Consider the following 11,972-nt stretch of genomic DNA (forward strand, 5'->3'; position numbering starts at 1 on the left):
AATCCTAAATTCAATTCTCAATGCAAACATATACATAAAAAAAAAAAAAAAAACACATCTTATCTCTTTTTTTGTCAAAAAAATCTTATCTCTATTTACCCAAAAAAATAAAATAAAAAGTATAATATAATTAAATTTCACTTAATGATAAAAATATATCAGTATTTATGAAAGCATAATTGCTTAATATAAATAAAATCAACGACAAAAAGGTGGAAAGCAGTGACATTGCTAAACCTTAAACCCTAATTTTGCAATCAGAGAGTGAAGAGAAGAGAAGAGGTTGATGGGTCGGCGAAAGAACAACAGCAACAACAATCAGTGCTCCTCAAGCAAGGAAGACGCTGACATGAATAGCAACCACCTTCGGTTTGAAGAAGCTGACGAGGCTGTCGACGAGAGTTCCAACCTCGACCAATCCATGTGCGACATCGAAGAATCCGATGATAAAACCAGCGCCGACTATTACTTCGATTCCTACTCTCATTTTGGTATGTTCCCAATTACATAAAGTTTTTACTTTTTCATCCGGGTATCTTTCTGTCACACTTTGTGTTGCTGTTTTGTTCTTAAATAAACTCATTTACTTTTTCTGTTTGTGTTTGTGCCTGTAGGAATTCACGAAGTAAGTGTGCTCAACTGAGATGCAGCATGGTGTTTCGTTTCAAGTTTTTTTTTTCCTTCGATTTGCTACTTGTCTAAGCAATTCTGTGAATAACAATAAAAAAACAAATTTCAAATATTCAATTTTTTTTCACACTTAATAGAAAGGTACTATGTCATAACTTGTTTCTATGTTGCAGGAAATGTTGAAGGACAGTGTGAGAACCAAGACATATCAAAATGTTATTTATCAGAACAAATTTTTATTCAAGAATAAAGTAGTTCTTGATGTTGGTGCTGGGACTGGGATTTTATCACTATTTTGTGCCAAAGCAGGGGCAGAACACGTCTATGCGGTAAGTATCTGACTTTCCTTTTAGCCTGTTATTGTTTTCAATCACAATAATATCTGGGGTTATAAATTGTTATTGAATTTTTTTAAAATTTGTGAACTCAGGTTGAGTGCTCCCATATGGCTGACATGGCGAAGGAGATTGTTGAAGCTAACGGTTACTCTAATGGTGATGCCATTTAATATGTTGCATCTAATTTATTTTCAGTATATGTGGTTTAGTTGCAGAAGCTATTCATCATAATTAATGTAATGTTGTTTTTGTTTCTACAGTTGTAACAGTTTTGAAGGGGAAGATTGAAGAAATTGAACTTCCAGTTGCTAAAGTTGATATAATTATTTCAGAATGGATGGGATATTTCTTGTTGTTTGAGAATATGTTAAATTCTGTGCTCTATGCTCGTGACAAATGGCTTGTAAGTTGTGTGATCCTTGCTCTGGTAGATATTTAGTTTACTAGTTTATACTTGATTATACTAGATTGGTGTGCTCATTATTTTTGAAACTTTCTCCTTTTTGCCTAGGTGGATGGTGGAGTTGTGCTACCAGACAAAGCATCCCTACATCTCACTGCTATTGAAGATGCTGACTATAAAGAAGATAAAATTGAGTGTGAGCTATTGTCCTTCTTGTAAATGGGAGTATACGAGTCTATTATACATGCAATTAACTAGACATCCAAACTGGTGCTTATTTGCTACTCTAACCGGCATGCAACTTGATAATTTTTTTCCTTGTATTCTTTTTTGCATTTGAAAAAAATTAAAGAATTGATGCCAATTGCTGCTATGGGATGGTGTTGACTAAGCTTGGAATTTCTAACTCTATATGAAAAAAAGAAATGACATTCAGTTTATTGAGTGTATTTACTTATACTGCATTTTCATTTTTTATATCAGTTTGGAACAATGTATATGGATTTGACATGAGCTGCATCAAGAAGCAAGCCATAATGGAGCCTCTTGTTGACACAGTTGACCAGAATCAGATTGCTACAAACTGCCAGCTACTCAAGGTGGGTTGATAAATCTCTGATTTTTCGTATATATGTTGTACCATGCACTGGATATTTCTTATCTTAACAGTAAATTCTTCATTCTGATTTGGCCGAAGAATTTCTTGTTTTGCTTGGAAGATATGCACTGATTGGTTCATCTTTGTTTAGACAATGGATATCTCAAAGATGGCTCCTGGAGATGCTTCATTTGCAGCACCTTTTAAGCTTGTAGCTGAACGCGACGACTATATTCACGCTCTTGTTGCATATTTTGATGTATCATTTACAAAGTGTCATAAATTGATGGGATTCTCTACAGGTTAATTCCTTTCTACTTCCTAAGTTCTCTTTATTTGAGCCTTTGGTTTTGTGTATTACATGTTTTAGAGATGCAAGTAAAGTTCCTCTTGCTGTGAAGTTATCTGTTAAATTGGCAAAAATATATTTTATTCACTAAATGCTACTTCCTGATAAAATTAAATCTATTAACTTCTTGAAATAGAGAAAGGGGAGAATAAAATTAGAAAGGATGAAGAATAAGTTGGCTCAATGGTGTTTTAGAATTTGCATGTAGAAGTTTCATCAAACTTCAACATTTGTTCTGAACTAAACTGAATAGAATTGACGTTTGGCTTGAAACTATGCTGGATTTATTTTCTCCAAAAAATGGTTGCCAAAACTTGTGTGGAAGTGTTCTTCCACGAATTTTATTGTTTTTCATGACACGATGTCTTTGTTGTATACTTGTCAGGGAGGGAAATCCATTTGAGTGGGGTTGTGCCATGTTTGTTAAACCACTCACCTTGAACATTTTTGCAGGGCCAAGATCACGAGCTACACATTGGAAACAAACAGTCCTATACCTAGAAGATGTCTTGACCGTTTGTGAGGGGGAGGCAATTGTGGGGAGCATGACTGTTGCTCCAAATAAAAAAAATCCTCGGGATGTTGATATAATGCTCAAGTATTCATTGAATGGAAGGCGATGCAATGTTTCAAGGGTTCAGTACTACAAGATGCGTTGAACCTGGTTTTTATTGGCTCTTGTTTTCCTATTGTTCTCCAATTTGTAAGATTGACATTTGCTGCTTCTATTTTAAGATAGAGGTTGCCTTTTGATGGATGTAACTTGTTTGCTATTTTATTTGAATTCTTTCTCATCATTGCTCAATTATGTTATCGATGTAATGATAAAATTTGAAATCTATTTATTGTTTACAATTTTTTTTGTTTCCCTCTTACCCCGAGGATGACATTGATATGTCACCAAGAAATACATGCATGCAGCCTTGCTTGGGAAGTATCTGAATCTGCTGTACTGATAAGTGTCCATTGTACTAAATGAAAACTGCAACACACTTTGGTGTAATCCTAATACCACGTGATTACTAGCAAATTGCAATCATTATACGAGCCGAGTCCCCTAGCCTTTTTAAAAAAGGCTTAGAAATATATTCTTCACTGCTAAGCATTACTATGTTTATGATAATTTGATAATATCAATGTCTCAATCATGACTATCAGGATGCATTTGCTTCTTAAATTATGAGATGGGTAATGCTGTGTGTTCATAATGTTATTCTGACATCCTTCAACATAAACTATTAAATGAAAATGTACTATTTAATCTCAGAAATAAGTAAAGCATTTTTAGAATAATTAAGTAGATTATTGGGATAGCATTAGATTTTGAGTAATATTTTAAAGATGAAATTGTTTATTCAAAATATGTTGCTATCCAATAATCAAATCTATTGTTTTAGTTTTTAAATCTTTTGAAGTTACTATTTTGATAAACAAATACAAGGACCTGCATAAAAAGTATTATTTGAATGAGTAAAATCAAGGCAAGCTTCCGGAATATATAGTTTGTTATTTACAAACCTTTTTTATTAATTATTAATTTATTTGACTAATTTATAAACTTGTTTAGCTAAAATAAAAACGTATAAAAATTTATTTTACAAACTTATTTATTTAGACGCTGTTAAAATAGTCTTTTGAACATATCACTTCCAACTTATTTTCATTTTTACCCTTTGTAAATAATTGTCAATTATTGTATCCTTTAATACTGATTTATTTCAATTATTACATATAATTTTTAGTTTATAATAAAAAACTATGTTTGGACAAATATTAATAATTCAATAGTTAATTAAAAATACATTTTCTCCTACAAAATAAAAAATTACATAAAATAATATAAACATTAACATAAACATGTTTTTACGTTTATCATCAAATTTAATAGCTAATTTTTAAATACATTTAATTCAATACGCTTTTGAACTTTTACTTAGTTTTTTAGTTTTAAACTAATTTGTTATTTTTGCTAAATATTACCACCGAGGACATAATACATTTCCAAAACTTGTCTAAAAGATATCCATGATTAAATCTCAAAAAAGTGTAGCCTCTATCCACTGAAAAGGTTAGCGAGTATACATCCACCCTCACATCATCAGACATCAATTGACTCACCAAAATACATTAGATAGCAAATCCTGGACTGGGAAACGAATCATCCAAGTGGTGAATGTGAAGTTCTCATTTGATTCCCTTCTAAATTTCTGTCCATCTTTGGTGTAGTACCATGGCATACCAATAACCCAATGTGGTGGAAATGTTGTGCAATTGTTCAACTATCAAGAGATACATTATCAGCACTAAAGTTCTGTCTTCCCTCCTTTTTTTGAATTGGTTATCTTCTTTCCCCTCCACCACTGGCGTATATGATTAGAAACTTTGTTTGCATGTTTCTTCAGTGTCATGCTTGTGTCCTCAATTCCCTTTTTTATCACTTGTTTCCAATCTCTTTTTTCACTTTCTTTCGCTCTCAAAACTTTTCCCTACATTATCCAGTTTTCTCTAACCGTCAGTTTCCATCAAGACATTTCAATCAATATAAATGAAAGGGACAGTTAGTACCAATTTGGATGGGAAGCTCGCCTCCTCATTGTCATCCTCATCTTCATCATCGCCATCTTCATCACCAAAATTCTTCATGTTCATTAAATCATCCCTTGAGTACATTTTCATGCCGGGTGCTCCTGGCATGCCCTGAACCAGAATTAAATACAGTATGATCATCATGTATAACCAGAAGCATAAAAGTAAGTGTTTAAAAGACATGCACTGTCAGTATAGAAGTTTTTACACTGTCAACTAATAAAAAGTACTATAAAACAAGAAGGAAAGCAAAAAGTAAAATACCTCCATAGATTTAAGTAGCTTTTCCATTTCAGCCTCCTTGGAAGACTTTGCAACGAATGGTTCACCAGGAGCCCTGTCCTGCAACATACAAATAGATCCCCTCATGATGAAATTAACAAGATCTTTCAATAAGAACTCAAGTACATAATGGTAAGTGAATACAAAATTAGATACCATCATTGCAGAAACAACATTCTAGTTTCTAAACTACATAATCCAAAGAAGGGAAAAGTAAAATCAGTGAAGTACATTGAATTTGCATCCAGAAATACATGGTTGTGGTATTGATAGATCAATCAATGTTTAGAATTTTATAAAATAGAAGTACATGAATATTGTAAATAGTATTTTAATCCTAATGTGCTCGCAACACATGTATCAGGATCAGAATATAAGAGAAATAAATGATCAGAAATTAAAGGGAAGAGAAATGTAGAGAGACGCAACATTCCTGGTCAAAGACCGTTTTTGGACTATATACAAGTCTAATGTATACCTGTACTGAAAATAGGTAATTGGTAACAAGCACTGGCTCAGGAATCAACACTAACACTTGTTGATGCTAAAAAATATTTCATGATTGTATAAGTGCCTGTCGTGGTATTAGAAAAAATAAATTTCCAAATAAAAAAAAAGAAATTTATAAAAGTAAACTACGATTGTTTTTGTTACCTAGGCCACCATTGGTAACATTGCACATACTCAACTTTCTTGTTTTTCATTTTGTTTTCTTTTTCCATGATTGACAATAAATCCCACAAACTCAAGTTGAATACTTCACAAAATTCATGAATTATGAGACAAATCATGAGAACCATCACACCAACGATGATCACAAAACTTATTCCATAAACAACAAAAATCACAAACTTGATACCAAAGAAATAGAAGATTGATTATTTATGACAATCAATATCGATGCATTGATCATAGTTCACAAGAAAGCTGTATGCTAAACATATTAATTAAATAGAAGCATCAATTTCAAACTATAGTTACCTTAGGGACAGGAGGTGGCTTGGTACTGCATGCATTAGTAAGGTCTTTGCAGAGATAATTGCGCAATGAATCAATATCAGGCTTGGAACTATATAAATATTCAGCAACATCGGTATCAGAATATCCTATGACCTGCAAATTCCACATTACCAGTTTGGCAACAGCAAATATCCCAGCATAAAGATATATAATGTACCACCTTTAAATGTGGATATTTGAATTTGAAATATACAACAAATACATAACCAGCACAGAAAGCTCAATTCAGATGATGATCAGCGCAACAACATCAACATAGTGTTCTTAATTGATTGAGAATGGGCATTAAGTGAAACTTGTTCCTCTTTTCTACTCTCTCACATTAAGTAGTCATTGCAATTTTGTCAGCATTATGTTTCCCTGCTTTGCTTATTTAGTTCAGGAAGGCTCTAACAAGTTTTTCTTGCAGTTGCACTGGAACTTTCTTAAGCTGCTAAACTTTTTTGTATTATATTATGATAGCAAGGTGTGATATTGAGGCTGAAATTTCGAATGCACAGTTCACAAATTGGAAGTCAATAGGCTGAAATTTCTTGTTCACATTCCCTTTGCTTTTGCCCTTTGGTAATTTGGATATACAAGTAACTTCAAATGAATCTGCATAAGTGAAGAAGGCAATTTTGCATTCTATGAAAAAGATTTTTTTTTTAAATATTTTGTGAAAGGTTAAATTTTGTTGTTGTTGTGGTGCGGTAGGGAAGAAAAATTTATAGAATCTTGCAAACTAAATCATTAGCCATTAATCGATTTAGTGGCAGTAGGACTCCAACTCTTAACTGTTCCGGGCATAAAGATTTATAGGATCCCACCATGAAATGTGAATATTTGAAATATACAACAAATACATAACCAACCCAGAAAAGTACAATTCAGATGATGAACAGTGCAACAACATCAACATAGTGTTCTCAATCGATTTAGAATAGACATTAGATGAAACTTGTTCCATTTTTTTTCTACTCTCACATTATTTAGTCATTTTCAGAACCAAACGAGAAGATGTAACTAACTAATGACAAACAAAAGCACTGAGAGAAAATGTAATTTGAATTCAAAATATACACATACCTCCTGACAGGCTCGTTCAATTGTCTTGCATTCAGAATTGCATTGTCCTTCAGAGTCTTGTTCCACCAGCTGATAAGTAAGAAAGGAAGTTGGAAAAGCAACATCCAAGTATTACTACAAAGACAATATAACCAACATCCAAAGAAAGCACGTGCAAAGGTGCGAAAATAGCATAACAATGTGAAACTGAAAACAAAAATTCCACGAGCCATTCATCAAACAAGTTGAGTCCTCTAACCTCTAACCTATCTTCTTTCTCCACAATATCTATGCGCAATATCCAATCCGCTTCAGCCTTTTTTAGATTACAAACATTCTCCGCTATCTCAATGATTTGGTACTCCGAGATCTAACACACATAAAAATCATTCAATATAATATATACCACCAAAGCAGCACAAGGAAGCAATTAACAAAAAGAAAAGAAAATAACCTTTTTGGGAGCGATCTCAGCTTGCTTGTTTTGAACCTGCTGATACAATTCTTTAGCAAGTTTCTCACACACTTGACACTTGATGTATTGAATGTCCTCCTTTCTAGCCACCCCCACTGGTTTCTTTGAACAGTGTGAGAAGGGCATCCATGCTGCAACCACCATAGATACAACTACAACCCACAACACCCCCTTCATCTTCTCAACACACACACGCTGTTCCGCACGAAAGATCAATTTTTTCACACAATTTGGTGGGTACGTGAGGTTAGTAACGCCAAATAAATAAACCCTTGTTATATACCCTTAAAATAAAGCTAAATTCTTGGTTTTGTTACATTCTTAAAAAACACATTTTTACTTTTTTAGCTCATGTGATTGGTCCAGTAAGCAAAAAAATGCTAGGTCCCACATTCTCCACCAATAAGATCCAAGATAACACGTAGTACTCTCTTAATTTTAAGATTCAGATTTCATTTTTCCTGTAAAAAAAAATTCATTTTTCTCTATGGTACGTTTGATAAGAGAGAGCTTTTAGTTTAATGTGAATATTAAGTTCAGAATCTTATCGCGTCTCTATTTTTTAAAAATAACATATAAATGATGTTTTTTGAAATATTTTATGACTAATTTTTCACGAAATTCTTTTTATTAAAGGTGAGGATGTTACTTTTCTAGATTAATTTTCCTTTTAGTATAATAAAAAATATTATGTTACTTTTATTAATAAAAATATCATTTAAATTTTAATTCCAAAAAGAAATTTATTTAAATATTCTCATCCACACAAAACGTATTTTCTATAAAATGCCCCCCTATATTATAGTCCACGCTGGAGTCAATTCAAAGCAAAACTAGACCTAGAAACCGGTTCGAACCGGGCCCAAATCATACTAAAACCCTTCTCTCATAAACCCTAAAAATCAGACTTGGTTCCGTTGAACACCGATTAAGCATTTTCTATAATTCTGCTCTTAATGGAGATCACTGGTTTGTTCCCTCTCGTGAGTGAGAACTACTCCCTCAAGTTGAAACGTTCAATGCAAGACCTTTTGGCTGAGATCCCCAAAGAATTCCCAAATTTTACTCCTTTCGTCGATGCGTTTTACGAATTGATGCAAGCGAAGGTTGATCCACCCTTCGAGGTGACATGGGTCTACGCTGCAATTAACTTTCGTGGTCGTAACTCGGAGAAAAAAGGCGATGCCTTGGATAGAATATTGGCCGCAAAAGACTTGTTTCAGTTGCTATCTGCATGTTCAGCTTCTGTTCGTGCTTCAAAGAGCATCGCTTTGATGGCTCCTGTTGTTTTCGCGGTGAACGGAGTGATTCAGGAGCTGTTTGGGAGGGAATTGAGATTGAAGAGAGAGAAGAAAGCAATGAGGGAGGTGAAGTCTTTGGTGGATGTAGTTCTTGGGTATATAAGCATTTGCTGTGATAATAATAAGGTTTATGAGGAAGAACCTGATTCTGTGAATTTGATTTTTCCTTTTACTGATTTGGCTCGTGTTTGGGTGGACATGAATGATGATGAAGGGTTTAAATCTTTGTTGCCTCTTGTGAGCGGTGATGTCTGTGGCTGGATTCGTTCTAGAGATTTTCATGGGGGTTACTTGGGTGGTGCTGTCATCATGGAAGCGTTTTTCATGAAACTTTGCCTTTCTTTTCATTTGGCAACGTCAAAGGATGAATTGGAAATGAATCTCAAGAGTTGGGCTGTTGGCTCAATATCTAGCTTTCAAAACATATACTTTTTGGGTCAGTAAGGTTTTTGTTTTGGTTTTGATTTTGATTTTATATTTCAGTTTCCTACTACTTTCCTTATCCGTGTCAGTGTGACTTTAACTGTGCAAGTTTCTTGCCATTAGGCATAGACTTATAGTAGCTCATGAAATTGAGTGTGGCAATAAAGTTATAGCTCTGCACTATAATGTCCACTCTGAAATGCTTGAACTTCTATGGACCAAGTTTACTTATATCTCTGTGTGGTACATTTTTGTACATAAATTTGTTTTTAACCTTTTCACTGTGGAACTTAGCTGGCTCATGGAAGAATTTCAATTAGAAGAATTTGATCATTTAATTTAACTTTTCTCTTACTTGGATTCCCATTTTTCTAGTTCCTAGTTTAATGTGGATTTGTCTTTTGTGCAACCAGAGATCCTTATGAGGACCATTTTAGAGACAGCTTTGCCTCTGATCTCAATACTGGTTAGTATTTCATCCTTGTACATATTTGCCATAAGTTTATCGTTTCTTTCATATCTGCAATAAGTAATCACAGCAGACACCTGTTCCCATTTTCATTGCACATAAGTCCAACACCATAATTTTATGAACTAGGGCTATCACTTGTACAATCCAATCCAGCTCTTTGTTTACTCTTGCCCTTGTTTATTTCCTGAGTCCATATATCTGAATGTTGAGATTCTAAGTAGTGCTTCCTTCTATTGCTGTCTGTGCAGAAACCTGAAGGTGAAATTCTATCAAGGAAAATTCTATTTGATGCTGTACTATTGGTGGACTACCCTTTTCTCTATCTAAATGCCAAGTACATAAAAAACCTTATCTTGACCAGATTGATTGTTACTCTCAAGGCTGTGGAGTATTTTAGGTATGATACTACAATGAATTAATTATTGTATTATGCATATATAGTTCTCTCATTGTGCTTGCATAGCATAATTTCTAATTCTGGCTTAATGTAGGGGGCTTGGTGATCAGAATAGAGCTATCTCTTATATTAAGGCATTTTCTGCTTCTCGATTGCCATTGCAAATCATTAAATGGGTTACAAGCCAGAATGGTTTGGAGGAAAAAACTGGCAGAGCAAATGGATCCTCCCCCAGAGCTCTTATAAGTAAGTTGATCTGGCTCTTATATTTTGGATTGGAGAATATTGTGCTCAATGCATTATACACCTGACATATTTGATCAATTCCTTGTGTTTAATATACTTAATAGATTGGCTGCTGAGCCTTGAGAATCGAGGGATCAGAGTTTTTGAAGATGATATTTTAAAAAGCCATGCTACATCAGGTCATGATATTTCCCAATCTGAGCACCCAGCTGGTAACTTGGAGGGCAAGGTAGCAGATGATGACCTTTTTTATGTGGATAATATCGGGGAAGAGGGAAATACAGGTGACAATGATAAGCAAAACAAATTGGTTAGTGATGCGTTTGTAGCTGCTGCCCAAACTATGAAGTTATCCGATGATGGAGCTCGAAAACGAAAAGGAAAACACAGTGAAAAGAAAATTAAATTTGTCAAATATGACCTCCATCAAAACTCTGAGCCAGTCAAAGCAAGGACTTCAGCCGCAGATGATAGTTCAAGTGGTGAGAGTGAAGTTGAGGATCCTGTTTCAGATACAGATGCATAAAGCGAGAATAACGAACTGTTTTCTGTGTAATGATGTTATTTAAACCTACTACAACTAGATGCCACAGTCCCATGTTATTATGTAGTGCATTGGAGGGATCCTTTACATGATGAAAGGTCTCAAGAGGTGGTGAGAAGTTGCTTGCTGCCTCATCAGTTTTGTAAGCATTATGTCCCCTGGTTTGCGAATTCAATTCAGCCTGGCTCCAACAAGTTTGTAGTGCAGTCACATTGCAGTTGCAACGGCACTTTCTTAAGATGTTGAGTATTTTATTTGTATTATATGATGTTAGTAAATTGTGATATACTAAAGGCTGAAATTTCTTATCCACAATCCACAAATTGGACGTGGACAGGTCTTTTCCTTTTCTTCCCTTCTCTCTGGTTCACTTTTTTTATGCTTTTGACTTTCGACAGTTTGGATATCAGGATATGCTAGTAACTCCGAATGAATCTGCATAAAGGAAGATAAATTTATAGAATCTTAGATTCTATTCAAATATTTAACCAACTCTTGATTGAACTGTTTTCAGCATAGTTAAATATGTAAGTGTCGCTTAATTTAATTTATTAGAAATTGCAACATTTTTATAACTAAACTGGTTTTTCTTTTTATTTGCCAATTAGATAGATGCACGGTAAATATGTAACTGTCTTATAATTTAATTTGTTAGAAAGGTTTGGAGAAGAATTTTCTTTCGATGAACTGAATTGTCATGCTTAATTTAGTAAGTTATCCTATGGTCTCCACCTTCTAACAATATTTGTACTAAAAATAAAAATAAAATCCTATTTTCTATCACAACCCAACACTTACTATTGCTTTGTTAGCCCATTGAAATGAATAGTCTTGACATTGAAGAGTTTAGTAACAGAAGAT

At 33.9% G+C, this 11,972-nt stretch overlaps 3 protein-coding genes across 3 annotated transcripts; 2 read left to right on the forward strand and 1 right to left on the reverse strand.

The window, feature by feature from the left end:
* Nucleotides 1–200: 200 nt before the first annotated feature.
* On the forward strand, nucleotides 201–3,252 carry LOC114418896 (probable protein arginine N-methyltransferase 1). Its single transcript, XM_028384439.1, has 9 exons — nucleotides 201–491; nucleotides 615–625; nucleotides 804–959; nucleotides 1,061–1,124; nucleotides 1,229–1,371; nucleotides 1,480–1,567; nucleotides 1,855–1,970; nucleotides 2,121–2,271; nucleotides 2,772–3,252. Exons 1-9 carry the CDS (start codon nucleotides 287–289, stop codon nucleotides 2,975–2,977), a joined length of 1,140 nt encoding a protein of 379 aa, XP_028240240.1. The 5' UTR covers nucleotides 201–286; the 3' UTR covers nucleotides 2,978–3,252.
* A 1,035-nt stretch (nucleotides 3,253–4,287) lies between these two features.
* LOC114418897 lies at nucleotides 4,288–7,991 on the reverse strand. The gene is made up of 7 exons (XM_028384440.1): nucleotides 7,708–7,991; nucleotides 7,513–7,623; nucleotides 7,275–7,343; nucleotides 6,168–6,299; nucleotides 5,169–5,246; nucleotides 4,884–5,015; nucleotides 4,288–4,804 (listed from the first exon to the last, which is right to left on the reverse strand). Exons 1-7 carry the CDS (start codon nucleotides 7,903–7,905, stop codon nucleotides 4,622–4,624), a joined length of 903 nt encoding a protein of 300 aa, XP_028240241.1. The 5' UTR covers nucleotides 7,906–7,991; the 3' UTR covers nucleotides 4,288–4,621.
* A 602-nt stretch (nucleotides 7,992–8,593) lies between these two features.
* On the forward strand, nucleotides 8,594–11,468 carry LOC114418898. Its single transcript, XM_028384441.1, has 5 exons — nucleotides 8,594–9,465; nucleotides 9,866–9,918; nucleotides 10,173–10,321; nucleotides 10,416–10,567; nucleotides 10,672–11,468. The coding sequence occupies exons 1-5, from the start codon at nucleotides 8,685–8,687 to the stop codon at nucleotides 11,091–11,093; spliced, it is 1,557 nt and encodes a 518-aa protein (XP_028240242.1). The 5' UTR covers nucleotides 8,594–8,684; the 3' UTR covers nucleotides 11,094–11,468.
* Nucleotides 11,469–11,972: the final 504 nt, after the last annotated feature.

This window comes from Glycine soja, chromosome 7, assembly GCF_004193775.1.
Source record: "Glycine soja cultivar W05 chromosome 7, ASM419377v2, whole genome shotgun sequence".
In the NCBI taxonomy this organism is placed as follows: Eukaryota; Viridiplantae; Streptophyta; class Magnoliopsida; order Fabales; family Fabaceae; genus Glycine; species Glycine soja.

Excerpts from the sequence above, each read along its gene's own strand:
- LOC114418896 (XM_028384439.1), top strand. The coding sequence starts at position 287 with ATGGGTCGGCGAAAGAACAACAGCAACAACAATCAGTGCTCCTCAAGC. Across the intron at positions 1,125-1,228 it reads AGCTAACGGTTACTCTAATG|TTGTAACAGTTTTGAAGGGG; the intron begins GTGATGCCATTT and ends TTGTTTCTACAG. Across the intron at positions 2,272-2,771 it reads ATTGATGGGATTCTCTACAG|GGCCAAGATCACGAGCTACA; the intron begins GTTAATTCCTTT and ends ACATTTTTGCAG.
- LOC114418897 (XM_028384440.1), bottom strand. The coding sequence starts at position 7,905 with ATGAAGGGGGTGTTGTGGGTTGTAGTTGTATCTATGGTGGTTGCAGCA. Across the intron at positions 6,300-7,274 it reads TTGAACGAGCCTGTCAGGAG|GTCATAGGATATTCTGATAC; the intron begins GTATGTGTATAT and ends TGGAATTTGCAG. Across the intron at positions 4,805-4,883 it reads CGAGCTTCCCATCCAAATTG|GGAAAAGTTTTGAGAGCGAA; the intron begins GTACTAACTGTC and ends TGGATAATGTAG.
- LOC114418898 (XM_028384441.1), top strand. The coding sequence starts at position 8,685 with ATGGAGATCACTGGTTTGTTCCCTCTCGTGAGTGAGAACTACTCCCTC. Across the intron at positions 9,466-9,865 it reads TCAAAACATATACTTTTTGG|AGATCCTTATGAGGACCATT; the intron begins GTCAGTAAGGTT and ends TTGTGCAACCAG. Across the intron at positions 10,322-10,415 it reads AAGGCTGTGGAGTATTTTAG|GGGGCTTGGTGATCAGAATA; the intron begins GTATGATACTAC and ends GGCTTAATGTAG.